The sequence below is a fragment of the Rhinolophus ferrumequinum genome, chromosome 3 (genome assembly GCF_004115265.2).
Source record: "Rhinolophus ferrumequinum isolate MPI-CBG mRhiFer1 chromosome 3, mRhiFer1_v1.p, whole genome shotgun sequence".
In the NCBI taxonomy this organism is placed as follows: Eukaryota; Metazoa; Chordata; class Mammalia; order Chiroptera; family Rhinolophidae; genus Rhinolophus; species Rhinolophus ferrumequinum.
In genome coordinates, this window is record NC_046286.1 from 14,510,163 (window position 1) to 14,531,764 (window position 21,602).

Here is a 21,602-nt window from a genome sequence, read left to right on the forward strand (position 1 = left end):
GGGACTCTCCTTTTTAGTCAAATACTGGCTTGGTCTTTTAACTATTCCATTAAGTTCACTGTGGTGTGTGTGTGTGTGTGTGTGTGTGTGTGTGTGTGTGTGTAACCACAGTGACAGGTCAGGCATCCATAGCATCTTTGATTCTTAGAATTGGAAGTTAGGGAGTCTGTTATTTTATAGATGAAAAAATTCTGTACTTGAGAAGTTCACAATTATTGAACAGAATCCACATCTTTCAGTCATGCGTTATCTTTCTTACTACATGTTGGGCGATCATCAGTTCTATTGGACAGAGTTTTACTCTTGAATCTAAAGGGTTGTTAGTAGCATTTGTGGAGCCATTAGGCCAGTTAACTCTTAAGAGATTACCCTTGTTGCCGAAAGAATATAATTTCTGTCAACATTCTCCATGAAGGTCCATGAAAGAGGTGGGACCCAGACGAGAAAGAAGCAAAAGATGATGTTCTTTCATTGGTTGCCCCATTTTTCCAGATTACCTCGCTTCTTTTCCAGGGAGCTTTATAGATACCTGAGCATATGCCATTTTGTAATAAAACAAAGACATCTAATTAGGCTGATGAATAAGAATTCATTATTGCAAGGCAAGGTGTGTTCAGCAGTCAGAAGGGTTGTGGTGTCCTGGGTTCAATAGAGTATAAAGCAGGTTGGGCCTCAAGAGGACAGCGTCCTGAATTACCTGGAAAGAGACGTGGAACTCATATTAGTAGTATCACTGTTGCTTTGACCGTGCTCTCCCTCTCTGTCCAAATATGTGCATGCACATGACAGAGATCACATAAATTTAAACCACATATGTATATATGTAGAAAAGCCAATACTTTATACATTTCACGTGAACAAAAGAACAAATGTCCCCACTTGTCAGACTTGATTATAATTAAATAATTATTAATTATAATTATAAATAATTATAAATATTATTATTAAATAATTCAGCATGATGCCGGCAGACAAAAATGCTTAAAACTTTATCCCTGCTTTTGAAAAACAAAAACAGATTTAAATTTAATCACCTCAAGGGTTTTTTGTGGAATATTTTTTTAAAAGGCATTGAGCTGGTGTCCCAATAGTGCTCTTTAATTGAGATGCTCTGAGAAATGAGCACCAACCCACTTGCTTCAATTAGAAAAGAATGCACTTTTCTAACCTGCTGTGCCTTGAAAAAAAGCGTGAAACTTGCTATCTCCTAACTCCATTTAACACTACTTTAGATTCCCTTTTATATAACAATAACTTGATCCTACTCAAAATACTTGGCACCTTCAGTGACAGAGTGGAATGTAGGAACACTTTAGCAGACCTGAATGTGAGTAAAATCCAGTAGTTTTGGAATGAAGAGGTGGAGTTTTCAGTTCCTTATTCAGAGTTCACAGAAGATAAGAATCCTGGGATTAACACAATAGACTCCCTTCATTACACATGGCTGAATAAAGCAATTATCTGTCTGTCAAGACGATAGTAAATTGTGCAGCAGCATTAGGAAGGGTGGATGGATAGGGGGATAAATGCTATTCCGTAGGAAAAGGGTGCTGACATACGAGGGAATCCTTTGATTTCAACTTGTAAACTGTTTTATTTTGGAGTTTATATCATGTTACCCTTGCAGCTTAGAGAGGAATGATCTTCTTTTACAATATATTGTTGATGGCATTTTTCAGTTCCTTACCCATCTGAATTTTATTAGGAGGGTTATTTCAAAGACATCTCCTGTTTAATCATGTTTAAACAGTCTGTTTAAGACCTGTTGTGTAGATATAAACACAATAGCCCTTTAATGTAGTAAAACAGACTTCTGACAGACACAGCACATAACAGACATCCATCCATTATTGCTTAAGCTGCTGTTCCTTCCATGCCTGACCTGAGAGGGTAACCACAGAACTCAGCTGACAGCATTCGCTGGGTAGGAGACACTGACATGCGCCGTGTGAGTGTCTAGCAAGCAGAGAATTGCAGAGCGGCAGACAATTGGAGAGGCCTTAGACTAGATTAAAACTAAGTACCTTAAATCTGTTTTAATGGCTGTGTTTACATCTCTGTCTTCTTTATTCCTTTAAAAAAGTAATCAGGTTTCGCAAGCGTTAAGAAAACCACCTCCTCTTGCCAGCTGGACGAGGTCCAGTTTAAGCAAGAAATTTTCCCCCATTTTTTTTTTTCCTGTCTTTTTCTTTTTTCTTCCTGTATGATCTTCACTGCCACTCAGCACAGCAAGACCAGGCTGCGGGAGCTGGCTGACTTTTTCCTTGATTATTACTTTTTAACATTTTCTTCCTGTTACAGAAACGGGAAAATTGAAAATGATGTTTTGCCGCTAGAGCAGCGAATGTCAAGAGAGGTGCTCTTTGCACTTTTTAATTACCTCTAGGTAGTGTTTTTTCTTTGCTTAACACACACACACGCACACGCAGACACACACACGCACACGCTCATATAACATATGCACAAAGCCATAATAATGAAAGAGAAACAGAGGAGATCACATGCTAAGGAAATTCAGCCAGGATCCAGGAATTGCATGACAGTCTGTAGGCTAGTTGTCATTGGACTCTTTGAAGAATAATGCCATCCATGTTTAGCTGGATTATTGGCAAATAAACAGTGATGCTTTTTGTTCAACTATGGAAACTACCGTTTCCATTGCTTAAAACGTTACCATTAAAAAATCTTTACATCTCTCAGTGGGGTCTCTGTAAATGCTAGTAACACAGAATTGTGGTGTGTGAGAAAATCTGTAAAAGAAGCCGAAGTAAATGTTTTCGGAGCAAAAACACTCCAGTTTTGTTAAATTTTGGGAGTTAAGTGTTGACATAGAGAAAGAGATCTTTTGTTCATTTCCTAGAAACTGAAGGAAGAGATGGAGATTCAGATAGCTCAGGATGATTGTGGATGTTGGGATATAGACAGTAGGAGAACAAGGGGTATTGTGATAAAACAGAGTCAGAAAGACTGGCTATAATGTAATAATATCTCTGAGTTAAGCCTCTCTGCTTTTTCTTATTCTGTTCTTTCTAGATCTCTTTTCCTCAGCTTGTGTTCTTCTTTCCTTGGATGGCAGCCTAGTCCATGAAAACGAGGGCTGAGGCAGATCAGGGGACTGACTTCCAGTGTCACTGCCTACTTCTGTGACTTCAAACAAGTTGCAGTAGTTTTTCTGGGCATAAGTTACTTTTCTAAAATGAAGAATGTGGTCTGGTGAAATCCATATTCTCTTTTAGCTCTGAAAAATCCTAATTCATGTAATTTTACTCTGAACGGGAGTAAAGAGGGAAAGAAGTGTACCTTAGAAACAACAGGCAGAGAAAGTCCAGGATAGCAGGATTGGAACTAGAAAGAAAGTGCCAGAGAATTTGGAGGTAAAGAGCAGAGTAGGTTAGAGATGTATTAGGACATGGGAGAGGGTCTACCGTGAAGTCAGCCAGGTTCTCTGTTCGCTCTTTTGACCCCCTGCCTGCAAAAAGTATTATATCTCCTCTTGTATATTTCCATTACGCTGTCAGCTGGTCTGTCTTTAACATTTTTAAATCCTTTTTTTTCCCTTCTTACCTCCCATGAGTTTCTTTTTCTTTAGATGTCTGAAGTTTTTGAGTCCATTATTTCAAGAAAAAGGATTATACTCTAAACATATGTTTATTAGAAGTTATTCCCTGGTGTGACTGATACTGGCATAGCTTGATAGCCCTGTCCTTTCTTCCAGAATACTTTATTTCTTGATCGCTGTGATTTGCCACAGGCTAAAATCTAAAAGTTGTAAAGGAACTTGCATTTATGTACATGCAAATTAAAATTTCACAATTCTCTCATTTGTGTATTTAGTGGAAGATCTTGAATTCTTTAACCTTTAGAAGACCAAATTTTGAAAGAGGCTGTCCTTTGATGATCTCTCTCATGCATCTAATTGTACTTAAAAAAAAAAAAAATGACTGCATATGAGTTTGGGAGAGTAAAATTTTTACTCACTGATATCAACATCTCAACTGGCATCTTATTAAAAGAAGCAAATTCAGCTTTTAACTTCTTCTTTTTTTTTTTTTTATGAACTGGGTTCCTAGAATATTTCTATGGAGTCTATGGCTTAACTGTGTAATTATGTCTCTTGAGTAGATTATGTTTTTCTTCCCATAATTATGTTTTTACCCAAGAGACTGGAAGGCTTCAGACCTCTCTTGGGTGAAATTGTTCTTCCTCTCTTCTTCCCTGTTAATTTCTGAATTCTACATGCCTGACTCTGTCTGTTCAAGCGCTGAAAGGAGGCTCTTGATGATATGTGGTAATGATTATGATTTTTTTCCCTTTAGAAATTGGTTTATATATTAAGAAGGGCCCTTAGAGAGAAGCTCTGTTAGTTCATTTTTGAAATGCCATCGCGGAAGAATCTCCTGGAAGGAGGTTTGTTTATGATCTGTGGTCCTCTGTCTGCAGCCACACACTAACAGTCCTCTAGGGCTGTCTCCTCTCACAGGCTGTCCTGTGTGAGCTCCGGGGCACCAGGCACACGTCATACTGCATGGCTGCTAATTTCTAGTGGCTCAGAGGAGCTGGAGGCCTGAAACAGGAAGACCATTTCTTAGTCCATTTCATGATTCTAGTCCACAAGTAGGGTTTGACCTGAATCAGACAGCACACTCTTAGGAGAAAAAAGATGACTCAGCAGCCTTTCCCAGCAAAATTATAGACTCATCAGTTTTACTGTGGGAAATGTTTCCCAATAACCAGCCCTTTCCCCCCTCCTTTCTGTCTTTTACGGGACAAAAGGAGAGATCATTCTAAACTTAACAATATTCTTATGTATTAATTCAGCAAGTATTTGTTGTCTGCCTTCTCTTTACCGAGGCTGTAAGTTACGTGCTGGATGTGAGACATGACACCCATCCTCCAGGGGTTCATCGTCAAGTCCAGGAGAATCTACGATAATAGGGTTTGAAGTTTTGTATAAATATTTCATATGAATTCATAGTAAGTGAATGCTTACTGAGTGCTTACTACACTTAAGTATAACCACATGTAGTCGACAAGAAACGGTTGTAGCTGCTCTCAGCTTGCTGAGATAGAAACCAGAGGGGATCACTCCGACCCTAGAGACAGAAAAAAATCAGACCGACGTGATGACCCCGTTGAAACTGGGAAGGGATTTGGCCAATTGGAGATGACGGGGCGGGGGTTTTCTACACAGAGGAGACAGCTTGGGCAGAGGCACAGGGACTCTGAAGAACTGTGGGGAGTCCAGTGTCAGTAGAACACAGGTTGGGAGCAGTACAGTTGTAGCCATCGGAAATGAGAGTGACCACGTACCTTGAGACCATATTTTCCAGGTCCTTGTTTGCTGGGCTCAGGGGGCTGTTTCATTCAACAGACAGCGCAACACAATGTATAGGTTTAGAGAAGGTTAAGTAACATTAGCGTTAGGATTTAGGGATTGAACAAATTTTAGATATTATGGAAACAACCCTCCATTTTGGGTAGGTGCAAAGAGTTTCATGAAATCCCTTCCTGTGGTCATAGAACTAGTTGGTGTCCATTCAAATATTCCAGGCTGCTGCTCTGTGAGAGGATAGGAGTGGTTCCAGCGGGAATGGAAAGCCGGGGCCCATCCCTCTAGAAACTGTAGGAATGGGCTTGACTGGCTGACGAGGTGCAGGAAAGGGAGATGGCAGAGGTACACCTAAGCTGGATTTGGGGCCTAGGAGACTAGAAAATGGTGATGTTAATGGAAATAAGGAAATTAGAGGGGAAGCTGGTTGGGACTCTTTGTAGTGGCGAGGATGCAGTATGTCTGGGAGAGGCAAAGTGCTCAACAAAATCCAACAGGCATTACAAGAGTATAGGTCTTTGATTTTCACACCCATGGTCCACCAGTGAAATGTAGTCCAAATGTAAACAGAGAAGAGTCTCACTTTTCTTGATAGTATTTCCATTTTCATACATGTAGGAATGCAGAAAATCAAGGTTTTTTTTTTTTAATTTAAATTTATTGGGGTGACAATTGTTATTAAAATTACACAGATTTCAGGTGTACAATTCTGTATCACATCATCTATAAATTACATTGTGTGTTCACCACCCAGAGTCAGTTCTCCTTCCATCACCGTATATTTGATCCCCCTCACCCTCATCTCCCACCCCCAACCCCTTTACCCTCTGGTAACCGCTAAATTACGTTCCCCAGATTAATTTTCAAACCCCGTGGCCATCCTGTGGTCACTGACTGCCCTTCAATCCCTTCACCCCCCCCCCCCCACCCCCAGCCACCCCGCCCATCTAGCAATCCTCAGTTTTTCCTCTTTGTCTCCAACACTGTTTCTGGTTAGTTCATTCACTTATTCTTTTCTTTAGATTCCGCAAATAAGTGAGATCATATGATACTTATCTTTCTCTGTCTGACTTATTTCACTTAACATTATGTTCTCTAGGTCCATCCGTGTTGTTGCAAATGGTAAGATTTCTTTCTTCTTTATGTCTGCGTAATACTCCATTGTATAAATGTACCACAGTTTCTTAATCCAGTCATCTACCGATGGGCATTTTGAAAATGAAGGTTTTTAATCTAGAGCCTCAATAGTTACAAAGTATTCGGATCCAAGCTTTGCCTGGCTTTCCTAAGAACTCACTTGAATCTGTGTAGTCTTCCTCGTTACATTGCTTTTGCTGGAAACCTGACACTGAACTCTCTTGAGATACACTAAGGCTCGTTCTTGGTAGTGGGATTCCAAGTAGTTTAATTTGGAATTGAATTATGGCTTTAAAATTAGTCAACCTGTTCCCTAACCCCTCCCGACAAATACTCCTTCATGTACCCCTTTCAGGGTAGAGAGATTAGAACTGAAGGCTCATCCCCCATGGCCCCACCCCCAGAACTGCTATGCAGTAGCAGGTCTGTTTCCGTGTAACCAATTTACTCTCAAAAATGGTAATTCGGATGCAAGTCCTTTCCTCTCTTCCTTTTTACTCCAAGGATTATTGTCACAACGTTTTTAAATGGTTATATCCTGTGGCTTGAGCCCTAGAGTATTGGAACCCATCTCATTCTATCACATACGTGCTGACAGCACAATTGGCGAATGTGTCCCTCGTCCCTCCCTCTCCTCCAGGGAAGCCTAAATGCATGGCAGAGGAGGCCCGTGGGTTGCCAGAGTATCGTTTTATTGGTCAGGGAATAAGAAGATCTGTCTTAAAAGAGTATATATTCCTGCATATATTGCAAAATTTAGAAGGATTAACGTGTAGTTGCAAAAGTAGAGCTATCAAGTGATTTGCAGGCTAGTGTGCCTCTGTTTAGATTAATTAGTAAATTCCATGCAGCCACTATGGAAAACGGTATGGCGATTCCTCAGAAGATTAAAACTAGAGCTGCCATACAGTTCAGCAATTTTACTTCTGGGTGTTTATCCAAAGAAAACAAAAACACTAATTTTGAGAAGATATCGGCACCTCTATGTTCATTGAAGCATTATTTACAATAGTCAAGGTACTGGAAGCAACCTAGATGTCCGTCAATAGATGAATGGATAAAGATGGATATCCATCTTTGAACATAGAGGTGCGGATATCTTCTCAGTTTTATATATATATATATATACACACACACACACACACACACACACACACACAATATATATATAATGAGATAAAACTGAGATATCTTCCCAGTTTTATGTATATATATATATATATACATAATATACAATATATATATTGCTGAATAATATTCCATTTTATATATATATATATATAATATTGCTGAATAATGTTCCATTATATATATACATGTGTATTGTATGTGTATATATATATTTATATATACAATACATATATATATATATATAATGGAATATTATTCAGCAATAAAAAAGAATAAAATCTTGCCATAACAACATGGCTGGACCTAGAGGGTATTATGCTGCATGAAATAAGTCAGACAGAGAAAGACAAATACCATATGATCTCACTTATATGTGGAATCTGAAAATCAAAACAAAACAAACTAAGTGAATAAACAAAACAAAACCAGAATAGTGTGCCTCTGTTTAGATTAATGTCACATATATACTTAGCACCATCTTGTCTCACAAAAGATTTATTATCATGTTTCTGTCACTTGTCCTCCAGCTAGCTTTCCTCTTTCCTTCTGAGCTTCTCAAAATCCTCTCAACCTTCAAGGACGTATTGATCTCATTAATGAGGGTCTCTCTCTCTCCTCTTTTCTTTTGGTCAACATCAATTGCTCCCCTGTTCTACCTATAGGTAACACCTTATTATTTTTAAATATTTTGAAAAGTTTTTTGTTAATGAAACATTTCAGTATATGTGCTGCCGAAGCGAGCACATGAAACATTTCAAATGTACATTAAGAGATTGTATTTAATGAACTTCCATATGCTCATCTTATTTTATAATTAATAATATTTTGCCATATTTGCTTCATCTGTTATTTTGCTGAAATATTTTAAAACAAATACCAGACATCATGGCACCGAACCCCTAAATATATCAGTTAGCTCTTGTAAAACTTAAGGGCGTACTCTTACATAATCACAAAAAGCACCACTTCCTTAATATTTTAAAATAGTCCACGTTCGTATGTATTTACTCAATTGATTCCCAAACCATAGCATTTTTTTTTTCCATGCACACCCTCTTAGGGAGGCCTTTTCGGATGTGTGAATTAAAAGTACAACTTGCTCAGCCCCCTCCGTCCCCCAGTACCCCCAGCTCCTGTCCCTGCTGTAGTTTTCTCCACAGAACTTACTACCTTCAACATAATTTACTTTTTACTTATGTGTTTGCCCTCTCCTTCCACTAGGCTGTGAGCTCCAGGAAAGCAGAGATTTTTATCTGTCTTACTCACCATGTTCCCAGTACCGAGAACAATGTGTGGCACGTAGTAGGAGCTCAGTAAAAATGTTGTTTACTCAAGACTTACCCAGCCAGTGCTTTGCATTGCTTGCAGCCTCCAGGCCAACCCTGCAAGTGAATGTCGGCCTCTGAGGGAAACGAGGTGACCTCCCCAGGGAGTGGTTGGGGCACTCGGAGACTTCAGAGGAGTGCTGCTGTCTCAGAAGGTGCTTCCGTGGCCACTGTGTTAGTGAGTGGAGGCATTCTGCCTGGTCAGAAGTCTCAGAATATGTGGGATAGCCATATGATCTCACCTGTGTGTAGAGTATAAAGAACAAACTAAACGAACAAACAAAACAGAAGCAGACTCACAGATACAGAGGACAAACTGATGGTCGCTAGATGGGAAGGGGGTTGGGGAGCTGGGTGAAAAAGGGATTAAGAAGTACAAATTGGTAGTTACAAGACAGTCACGGGGAAGTAAAGTACAGCATTAGGAATATAGTCAATAATATTGTAATAACCATGTATAATGCCAGGTGGGCACTAGACTAATCAGGGAGAAAACAGAGAATATGTGGTATGTTTTCTTGTTTCTTCCTTAAGTCCAAATTGGTAGAAGAGGCAGACCCTACTCTCCTCTTTCTTTCTCCTGTTGGATATTGCTTCTGTCAAGAAGTCTGCAGGAAGGTCTGTCTTGGCCTTAAGCTTGATGTTCCCACTTTCTTGTTCTCACTGGGAGAGGTGGCTGAAGGAGTCATGGTTCTTACCGTGTTTCCCCGAAAATAAGACCTACCCGGACCATCAGCTCTAATGCGTCTTTTGGAGCAAAAATTAATATAAGACCCAGTATTATATTATATTATATTATATTATATTATATTATATTATATTATATTATATTATATTATATTATATTAATTATATAATAGACCAGTCTTATATTATAGTAAAATATGACTGGGTCTTATATTAATTTTTGCTCCCAAAGATGCATTAGAGCTGATAGTCCGGCGAGGTCTTATTTTCGGGGAAACACGGTAGTTGAATAACAGAAATCCAAACTGGTTTCTAGTGCCATCCTTGTCCTTGTTCTTCCTTCCATCTCCCCTCAACCCACTGAATAAAGCTGGGAGGGCCCCCAGAGGTCTGCAGCAGGCGGTGGTGGTCATCTGGCCATCAGCCAGCCATTCTCCTCTTCTCCCTTGTGAATGGACCTTGGGCTTTGTCCCACCCAACCCATGGCATCCTAGTGACTGCCCTCACACAGTCTTTTCCAGTTGTATTTCATTGCTTGCCTTTCTTCCATTCTAGACTCTGAACTGCTCGAGGAAAGGACATTGTCTTATACTTTCTCTCCCTCCTCCTTACAATGCCTCACATGTAGTAGTAGATGCTTGGCACGCACTAGCTGGACTGGCTGACCCGATTATGGACATGGTGCTGACGGATGCTCTACTACAGATCTGCCTTTTAACTTTATTTTATTAAAAAAAATAATGTATCTTCATGATACCCAAGATACAAGTAGGGACCTAGTAAACGAAGTGTGTAAAACCGTCTAAAAATACGACTGTAAAAAGATGAACTGCCAAACGTCATGCCCTAGTGACCAGCAAAATGACCCTCCTGTGCCACATTAGATGTGGACCAGCCATGACATGCTGCATGGATGCGGGTTAGTGGTAGTGGGTCCTTTCAGATCCTTCGGAAAGGTGCCTCGTTTTTGAAAGGTGCACCCTTTTGTATGTGTGTTTGGAAACCCTTCAGGAGTTGTGCTGTACCTGGGGCAACATGCATCGCATTGTACCTATAGTGCGTGGACTGTGTGGTTCTAACCGGGGGCCGGCATAGCTCTCCAAAGTTGTCAAGCTGTTCTCAGTCAACTTTTATAAAAATGGGCAGAGTGGGTCACACCACAGAGGCAAGACTATCTTTGTAGTTCACATACCACAGTTTCAAGGTCTTGGAGTACCAGTTTCAGATGCGTGATTTTTTAAGAGGAAGTTCTAAGGGCAATAAATATTACTAACTTTCATTGTGGGGTAGTTGCCTTTGGACTAAAAGAGCTGGGTGGAGAAGAATGAGACAATTAGATGGACTATTGCTTAGTGACTTAACAGTTCCTCATGGCTCTTTGCTCTAAGGATGTGTGAATGCTGTGACCTTTGGATCACGCTTTCTTCTTGTGCCCTTGAATTGATTGCAACAAAAGTCGTATTCAGCCACACACACTCAACTTTTTGAAAAAGATTTGTTCTGAAAACTACTCCCCCCCCATTTTAAATTCACTTTTGATCGTGATTTTCCCTGATGACTGATGCTGCACTGTTACAATCTAAAATAAGCTTGTTGGCAATGGGAAGGAAGAGTCCTGGACCAGCAATCAGAAAACCCGAGTTCTAGTTGTGCCACTAACTATGTGACTTGGGTAAGTCACCTCCCCTCTCAGGGACTCAGGGTCCTCATCCATAAAAGAAGTACGTTGCTCTAAAATTTAGCGTCCAAATGATTTCTGTTGTCATTTTCACCTCTTCGATTGGAAATGATTTTCAACAATACTTAAGAATTGTAATGAGAGCAAATGGGACTTTTTTGGAAAGAAAGCAAGCAAGCTTTCAGTTGTATATCCTTCAGGGAACTTTCTTAAGAAGCACCAGTAAAGGCTGATCTCTAAGGAAAGGCTTTGCCCACTGGATTCACCAGACTGCCAAATAAGAAGAGAAGAGTTTTTAGGGAAAAGATGATGTTGTCATATGATATCCTGGGCCAGAAAATTTTCTCTTAACCAAGACATTCATCTAAAAGAGAAAAAATATTTATTCATTCATTTATTACATAAATATTGAGCACCTACTGTACAATAGGCACTGAACTAGGTTGTGAGGGTATAGCTATAAACAAGACAAGGGACTCATTCTCATGGACTTAAAGTCTTGCAGGGGAGACAAGTAAATACACGAGATAAATGCAGACTGTGGTAACAGCCATCAAGGAAATAAACAGAGGGTGTGGTCGAGGGGGTCGCCACCTACTCTGGGTATAGGAGGCGGAAAAGACCTCTTGTAGGAGGCGGTGTTCACCCTGAGGTCTAAGGGATGAGAAGCAGTGGGTTACACAAAGAATCGGGGAGAACATTTCAGGAAAACGGAAAGGTCCTGGGATGGGAACCTAAGAGGAGATGATGTCGGATGCGCAGAGAGAGTTAATGCGGTCCTGTACTAGGATTGTGCTGGTGGAAATGAGAGAACTGAATAGATTCGAGATATACTTTCAAGATGGAAATGACAAGACTTGGTAATGGGTTGAATGTGGGGAGTGAAGGATAAGGGGAAATCAAGGAAAATACCTAAGTGTTTGTCTTAAGTGACTGAGTGGCTGATGTCATTTACTGACATGGGGGGACTTTCAGGGAGGAACAGGGTCTTTTTCTTTTTTTTTTCTTTTTGAGAGAAGAATCAAGAATTTTGTCTCAAATATTCTGCATTTATGATACCTTTGAGACATGCCAAGGGAGAGTCAAATAGGTAGTGAGATACACAAACCTGAAACTCAGGGCAGAGGTCAGGAGTCACTCCAGAAATGGGGGAGTCTGTGGCACAAATAGGTGGCACTGAGTGCACGGCACTGAGATCACATTGGGCAATAGTTTTCTGCCTCCGCTGTACCCTGGACTCACTCCCACAGATTCTGATTAAGTTGAGCTGATGTGGGGCCTGGACAGTCATATTTTTTCAAAGCTCCCCAGAGGGTTTTTTAATCCAGCCAGGGTGGAAGAGCCACTGCTCACGGGAGAAAATACAGCTATAGAAGAGCGTCTATGACCGAGTTTTTACATAGCCTGAAATACAGCACAAGAGTTCTCCAGTCTTCACACCTTTACCCTGATTGGAAGATCCATCCTTTGCCCCTTTGGATGAGGTTTCGTTCTCCCGTACCCTGGCGGAGTACCCTGTCCTCGATTTAAGTCACTGTACCCTTTGTCTTCTGTGTTCTCCATTTCTGAAGGGATTGCTTGGGTGCTGAGGATTTAGGTACATCTTCTTTCAGCCAGTCATTCAAGTGTTACCCTGATGTGGTTTCGTGGTAGTGGGTATTTGTCACGCTTGAAAGATGAAGAACCTGTTCAGCTTTTGTTCTTCGTTGTACTGGAAGAATTTTTGTTGTGGTTGTGGTGGTGGCTATGCAGAGGCAGATATCTACAGGGAAAAATGTGTACGTGTTTGGTATGTATGCAGCCACAGATAGATACTCCTTGAATTCCTCTAGGGTGTCTGTAGATACTTGGTAGCTAGTCTTTGAAGACAATTTCCAAAAGGTCATCAAGGCTTTAAAATTTCACCTACTCTTCAATTTTTTCACACTTATCAGTGCTATTCAAGTCCTTTATTTTTACCTATAACCTCCTATTACTCCCCTGAAGCACTGGGCTGAGAGAAAATAAAAGTGTACTCACACATCCATATGCTGAGCTCAAATCTCATTCGGTCTCCATGAAAAACCTAATGAAAAGGCTGTAGAAAGCAGAGGCAAAGCTTATTAAATTTTCTTGTGACCCATGGCCCACATAAAGTCCCAGTATATAAAGGAACCGTGCAAGATCATGTAGCCCTCCCCTTAGCCCTCAGGGACTCTGCTATTCCAAAAATATGGCCTATTAAAAAAAATAACTTCCAGGGACAATTCCATAAGCTTTCTTGTTAATGTTTACAGCTGTGTCAACATCACACCAATACTTTTTTTGTATGTGTGTGAGGAACAGAATCCACAGATTTAACTGTGACAAGTCCCATATAATTCCCTAATCGTGAAACTAGTTAGACACAGCAAGATGTATTGATGGAAGTTTGTTTAGGGTAATGGGTGAGCTATTAACTTTGTAATTGAATCCTTGCTGCTGCTTCTACTTGCTTTGAAAACCCGCCTTGACACTTCACAGGGCTTAGTTCTTAGGTGTCTCACTCTGTCGGTCTGGAGAGTTTTCAGTCTTCCGTAGGAGCTGGGAGAGGAAGGGAAGAAAAAGCTAGAAAGCCAGCCCTGGTGGGTCACGCACGATGAGTGGACAGCTTAGTCAATGAGAACAAGAACTGTACCCTAGTCCGGGATGAGCCAGTGAATATCTGAGGACCGTGGGCTAGTGGTTTTCCCTCTGTAGGCTTTAGGCACTTCATCTGTGAACACCTTACTTGCTGGGGTCTAGGAACTCTTTGGGGGAATCTCTAAAGGTTCTTTAGAGTTCGAAATCTATTTGTAATCTGGATGAAAAGTTATAAATGGTGGGGGAAACAACCATCAACAAACAAGGAGTTTCCTTAGCCTTTGCTGATCATTTTTCTCCTGGTCTTAGTTCCCTGTATTACAGCAGATGCCCCAAACTTGCACTGGCAGGAAGTAGGGTGGTGGGTGCATTTCAGTTAATGGGCCTCGTTGGAACATGTTTGGCTGTGGAGACAGCTACACTCATATTACCAAGCTTTGGCTTCCTGTCTGTTTTCTTTGGGCTGGGTAGGCAATGAAAAAGGAGACAGGAAAATACATTTTGGGGCAAATAAAATAAGGAATTTGTCTTATGAAGACAGCTTATAGTTGGGAAATTCTAATGCTCCACTTAACCCTATCCTGATACATTCCTCTGGTCCTATACTAAGTGGAAGCTGAGGTGTTCCTGCTACCCAGAAAGTATACCTTCCCCTTCTTGAACATTCTTAATAATTCCCCTTCAAGGCTTTTTGCTTAATCGAAGGGCAAATTCTTATTCCAGTTGTAATGGCTCTTCTTTGATTCAGCGTCAGTTACTTCATATTTTCCTAAAATGTTGGGGCAACATACTCGGGTCTCAGTGGTACAGAATATGGAAGAAGGAATCCACAGGATATTTCTTTTGATGTATCAGGCATTGTTGTACTTGTACATCACAGCACCAGTCTCCAGATTTCCACTTAATTAATGTGGCACCAAGATGCAGAAATTTTTCTGTTACACTCGCACCAAGACAGTAATATAGTTTTTACTAAGACTGATTTAGTGATTTAAAAAAAAAAAACAAACGGTCTTAGCACCTTGGTTATATTTTAGTTTGTATATATCTTTAATATCAAGAATTTCCTTGGATTTTAGACTTGAATAAACTAGAAGAAAGACAAGGTTTTTTTCCCCTCTTTTTCTAATAAGGTATTCTCACATTCACATGGTAACCCAAAGGATATTTTTCCATTTCTTTAGCAAAACCACAGTACTAGATTTAAAATTAAAAAAAGCATTCTCTGTGATTTAACATAGTTTATCATATGTTTTCAGGCTTTGGCATATCACAGAATATCCAGATTCCTCTTGAGAATCTGAGGTTCCTTGCCTACCTATATTTCTATTGTTTTCCTCTTCAAGGGGTTCTAAGATTGAGTTTTAATTTTTCAGAAAATAGCCTCAATAAAGTATTAATTGTACCCTAAGAAAGAAAAAGTCACTATGGTCACCGTGGAAATTTCCCTTTGACAAATGTGTTTGTCTCTGTCTCTGCCCCAGCTTTGGGAGAGTACACGTCAACATGCACAGACTCTCTGAACTTGCAGGGGAGGTTTCCTCTTTCATGAAACAAGAGAACACACCCCAGTACACATTCACTTGTCCCATCCTCACTGTGAGGGTTAGAGGAGGTGCCCAGAGAGTTCCTCTGGCGCTTCAGCATCCCTACTCCTGATGGGTGACTCTGAGTCACCACCCACGGGGACCCTCAGCTCTCCACTTATAGATCAGCCTAGGAATGCTTGCCACTCGAGGATGCTTATAAAGCAATTTGAAATGGAAGGCCTTATAGAGACACTTCATTATAAATATCAGTATTGATGATTCCGTGGCTTAAACCCCCAGTATGTATGTTCACATATCTATTTAGCATGGTCAATTGTTCAGCTAATTAATATGCTTTTATTTTATGATTTGCTGTTTCCAGGGCACAGACAGAAGCTTGATGACTCTAAACCTAGTTTGTTCTCTGATCGCCTCAGTGATTTAGGGCGCATTCCTCATCCCAGTATGAGAGTAGGTGTCCCGCCTCAGAACCCACGGCCCTCCCTGAACTCTGCACCAAGTCCTTTTAATCCACAAGGACAGAGTCAGATTACAGGTAAGACAGACTCATAGGTTTCACTTGCACAGACTCTGGCAGGCTGGGGGTGAGGGGCTACTAGATGAGATGTGTTCACTTCAGAACTCCTGGAGCTGTGAAATGGCTTCTCGTTAAAGAATCAAGACTCGAAGATTTCGACCTTTTTTCCTATATAGAAAACAACAACAACAACAACAACAGCAAACAAACAAGCGAAAAACCAAATTCTAGTCTTCAATAACTTTGGGATGAAATTCGGGGAAGTTTCTAGCAATGTCAGTCTGCACACGGGTGGAATTGTAATAACTACTGTCTGGGAGAATGTTTGTTACAAGTGTCTGTATTGTGTCTAGGTGGTGCAGGGGTGCAGGGGATGACATCACACCCTCACTATTAGGAAATTAGGAATTACCATCTCAGCTGGGGGCTTACGTTTCTTATATGTGTAACTATTTCGTTAAGGTTTGTTGCAAATTGCCCAGGGTTCTCAGGAAGCCTTGATTGGTGGTTCTAAGGCAAGGTCAATGAGAGGCTCATAGACAGAATTTACTTCTGATTCACATTTCGCTCCGGTTTCTCAAGCAGCATTTCTCTTCATATATTTTAGTAAGCTGCTTACTTTACTTCATTCTTTAAAAAAATTAACCTCAGCATTGCATACAGACTAATCGTTCACATTTGGGGGCACCCAGACTCCCAACTCTCCTGTTTTTTTCTGCCCCACTTGTCACAGAAACAGATCTTCTCTTAGGACTAGTCTGAGTTTTGCTTTTAGGTCATGGTGACAAGAGAGTGTGTTACTCATCATAGATCTTTAATTTGCAGATCACGGGTATTGAGAGCTGAAAGGAACTCTCCATGTCACCCAGTTGCTATTGTGGGTAGAGTTGGGCTAGAATAGAGAGAAAGTAACTCAAAACAAAATGTACAACAAACCTTCAAAATGGATCTTTTGTAATAGTTACGTTTTTGTCTATAGAGTGGTTAGGTTTTGAGTGTCCTTAATGGTTTATAAACATAATTATTTATAAACTAGATGACGTCCCTCTCCTTCTCTCCTGCCCATATTAGGTATATGTCTTCTTGGTTATTTTCTAAGAGTAGCTTTCTTTGGCTATATGAATCTTAGTCTGAACATAGGAGTATGCCTGAGTCTCTATGTTAAAAATAATATAGAATTATAAAAACAAAATATCTGAACGCTGAAAAGAACCAGATATCTGCATCAGGGAAGAACCTTAGAGCTCTGTGAAGAATAGACATGTTGTTAGCCTAAATGAATATCTAAATGTTGATATGCAGGAATCAAAAGGTTAATATGTTCAGCAGACATGTGTCCTTGATGAAAATGCAAGGATGAAATTCACACTGCCATGAATATAAAGCTGTAGGAAGCTGTAGGTGCTGCTGCATTTAAAGTAGTAGACTTTTGATTATTGATTAAGGTTCCTAACAGCTGTCCTTTTGTCTTTATAGTAATCCTTCAACTGTGTGTGTGTGTGAGTGTGTGTGTGTGTGTGTGTGTGTGTGTGTGTATGGAAACATATGTATACATATATAAAAGTGTTTATACATGATTTGAAAGGGACTTATGATGGCTAGTTCTACACACACACACACACACACACACACACACACACACAGGGTGCCCAAAAAATATATACATATTTTAAGAAAGGAAAAAACTATTAAAATTGTAATACTCAATATATACTGATAACAAAAGATGAATACAAGTCATATGTATACATTTTTTGGCACCTCTGATATATATATATATATATATATATATATATATATACACACACACATACATATATATATATGAAAAATAATATATTCTATGATTTGGCAACTCCTGGGTTCTCAAAATGGTTGCTTTATATATGCTAATCCTTAATTGTTTGCTAATTATGGTTTGCTAATTATGCTTTTAAAATGAGCTTTGGAACCTGTGTTGCTAGATTCACTTCAGAAGATGCTTTTCTCAAGGCATTGTCCTCAAACCTAAAGATGGCATTGTAAAGCAGACCCGAGGACATTTTAGAATCTAAAGTGCCCTTAGATATCATTAACCACAAAGTAGGTAAAAGCTGTGAAGAAGAGCTAGTTTTTAGCAGCACCCCACCCCCAGATGTGAGTGCAGAGACTGGGGCCCTGAGGAAGTCACTGCCAGGGGAGGAGGAGCTGAGCAGATCAGGAGTATGGCCTCCTCCTGACCGAGCTCCCCTCTAGCTGTCTGCCTCTCTTCCCCTCCTTCCCGTTGGGATGCTCAGAAAGGTTAAGCTGCTTATCTGCAAGTTTTCCAGAAAGTCAGGGGCAGAGCAGAATTAGTTCTCTTGACTCCTCAGGTAGTGTGTTTTGTCTTGCACAATACCATGCTACAATTCCGTCACATCTTTTAAAAACAATGTTTCAATATTCTCTGGATATATTTCTAGAGATGAAAATATAAAACAAGTTTGTTTCGAGGTACTGATAGCCTTCTGGAATTATATCACAAGAGTATCAGCCCTGCGTTTTGGGATTACAGCACTGGCAGAATTGATTTATAGATCAGTCTTTTCATTTTGTTTGACATCCACAAGGGATTGAGCCCAACGACTCTCTCAAACTCCCCAAATTTGAAGATCCACACACACGTTACATGCCAACTCTGCCCACTGTTGGCCATGTGCACTTTTTAATGCTACCATATGGTTAGTGAGATAATGCAGGTATCTGCCTGGAACCAAAGGATGTGCAGAGTTCTGCCGTGACCCAAACTATTAGGACAACCCAAGAACACCCGTAACCGCAGCAACTTCAAAGTAAATTGAACGGATTCCATTTTTTTTCTCTCTGGGTTAATTTTCTTATTTACTGAATGAGTATGCTTTAGAGCCTACCACATGTAGACAATTGGGTCTTAGGTACTGTGGGGGAGAAAAGAAAAGGTTTGTCCTTGAATGAAAGTCTAATGGAAGAGAGAGTTATCTTTCTGTACCCTAGACTGTAATGTTGTTGTTCCTTGAGTTCACGTTCTGCTCTCTGTACCCCCTTACTTAGGCTATTCTATCTATTGGGGTCTCTGTCTGCTGACAAGATCCACCCATCTTCAAGGTCACTGTTACCTCCTTCAGGAAAGAGTCCTGGAACCTTCATCTAGAAGGCTGCCTGTCCATCTTCTAAGCTTTAGTTGAGATTGCCTTATTTATGGTTTTCGTGTATTTGCTTCATTCTGCCCTGCTGGGTTGTAAATTCTTTGAGGAATTTATGGACAGGGATTTTTTTTTCGTGCCCATCACCGTGGTAGCATCTCATTAAAAGTCGAATGAGTGAAAGTTCAGGTGAGAAGAAATCGGTGCAAGAAGGGCTGGAATATCATGCCTTCTTAGCTTTAACTGTTCTTTCTAATTTCCTTTCCCGGGGTGTCATTGTTCCCTGGTCATGAACAATAATGGCAGAAATCACGTTTCAATGTAGCACTTACATCCTTAAACCATTAGGTATCATTGCAGTTTAGAATCTACATAATTGCACAATTACATTTAAATTCTGCTTATGAGCCTTACCTATTATAATGGATTTCTTAACTTCTTTGCAACGTGCCACATCTGAATTTTAGTTCCTGTTTTCCTTTGGATAAAGACGTTTGTAACAGAAAGGGCCCAGTTACCTCTCACTGCGTTGGCTCTCTTGATACCTCAAGCTCTTACCCGAAAACTATGGATAACGATCATGGTTGTATAGTCACTAATAGTTCTCCCACTTTGCCAACCTAAAAGGCAAGTCAAACTCCAGAAAAGCGAACTAAAATCGAAAAAGTCATAAATTGAGGCAGTCATAAGCATTTAGTATTTTATATTCGCATTCTCCAATGCCTCTCACAGTTCCCAGGGCTGGAGATGCTAGCCGTGCGGTGGCCTGGCTTCTTTGCAGTGCTGGTCTGACAGTGTCACTCTGTTGCAGTTGTTAATGATTGACAGTCTGCGTGAGGGCCCAGGGCCTCCTCCAGGCTTCCTCAGGAAGTTGCTTTCTCTGTACCTTTTTTGTTTTGTTTTTAATATTTCAGACATCTGGTGCCTATCTCTGGGTGCTAGGAAAACACCTAGTCTGTCACAAGTGTCTCCTTTTGATTCAGAACATGGTGCTAGCAGTAGAGTAGAGTAGAGATAGTGTGTGAGGAGATATGATCACGATGATCACTGTTTTAAGCTCGGTGGCCTCTGGATGGCTGAGCGGCACCTAATAAAAGCTGACTCAGGCCGCTGGGTGTGGTGGGTCCGGACGTTCACGTAACCTTGGAGTTGGGCATTCTGCTATTCTGTTATTCACGTATTCAAGAAACATTTGAATTCTCACTGTCAGGCAGTAATGTAAGTGAACAAGATAGTTATCGTTCCTGCTCATAAGGAGCTAACATTTCAGTGAGAGATACAGTCAGTAAATGGGTAAATCAGCATACGTACAAGACAGTTTTAGATAATAGTAAATGCTTTGAGAAAATGAAATAGAGGGTAATGCAATAGCAATTTAGGGAGGCTGGGAAAGGGTTCTTTGAAGGGCTTTGAAGTTCTGAGGACCAGCATTTCAGGCAGTGGACAGCAGCGGCTGTCAGGAAGCAGGGAATGTGGTGGTGAGCGGACCGGAGGGTTAGTGGAGGTGGAATAAAGTGAACAAGGGGAATGAGACAGAAAGGCAGGCAGGGGCTGCACTATAGAGTCTTCAGGGCCTTGCTAAGGAGCTTGGGTTTTGTTCTGATGGCAGCGGGGTGCTATTATTGAAGGATGCGAAGCAAGAGAATGATGTTACATGTGTTGAGAAAAACCTTTTGGACGCTGTGTGAAGAATGGATCATAAAGGGACAATGGTAGAAGCATGGTCATCATTCAGGAAGCTATTGCAGCAGCCAAGGCGAGCATTGAGGATGGTAGCATTTCTCTTCTTCCTTCCAAACTCAAATCCAATGCTGACACCTGTCAGACCTCTTCGAACCTCCAAGGCTCCCATACCACTGTTCCACTGATGACAATGATTTGTTTACACATCTGTTTCCTCCAGTAGACTATGAACGTTCCAAGTCTAGCTCGTGTTTTATTTACCTTTGTGTCTCCATTGTCTTATATAGTACCTGCTGCTTGGGACTTTTGGATTAGTGATGAATGAATGGACGAATGGGTCATTGACTTCTTCAGGAAGTGTGACCCATTCTTATTCTAGCCCTAATATTTTTTTCAGTACCTATTTAATTGAATCACGATTAGCTACCATTTGTTGAATATGTATTGTGTGCCAGAATATTGTTCTGAATGACATTAACTCATACATTCCTCACAATCGCATTATTACAAAAACCGACGGTCAAAAAAGCTAAAAAAAAATTGCCCAATGTTCCACTTACAACTAATAAGTGGTAAATACAGGAATTAAAGCCAGAGCCATGTAGCTCCAGGCTCTTGTGCTCTTAACCACCATACACCCTTGGGAGGCTGACGCGTACTTCTGCCGGGGCTCAGCTTCCTCCCATTTCAGGACCTCACAACTTTCTTGTATGCAGCTCGTTACAATTTACAAACTAGTTTTCCGTAAAGTTCTTAGTAAAACCTGAAAACTGTTCTGAAAAGTACGTATTTTACGGGTGGGAACGAATGGATTCTTTGAGCAA

At 40.5% G+C, this 21,602-nt stretch overlaps 1 protein-coding gene across 9 annotated transcripts in view; it reads left to right on the top strand.

Annotated features, from left to right (window-relative positions):
* Nucleotides 1-21,602, top strand: part of RUNX2 (RUNX family transcription factor 2) — a 325,498-nt gene that overhangs the window by 141,649 nt on the left and 162,247 nt on the right. For 7 of the 9 annotated variants that reach the window (XM_033100697.1, XM_033100743.1, XM_033100764.1 and 4 more), the window contains exon 6: nucleotides 15,800-15,973. The exons of the other annotated variants lie outside the window; for them this stretch is intronic. In XM_033100697.1, coding sequence (XP_032956588.1) covers nucleotides 15,800-15,973 — 174 coding nt within the window. The remainder of the gene's footprint in view (nucleotides 1-15,799; nucleotides 15,974-21,602) is intronic. 9 annotated transcript variants of the gene reach the window in all.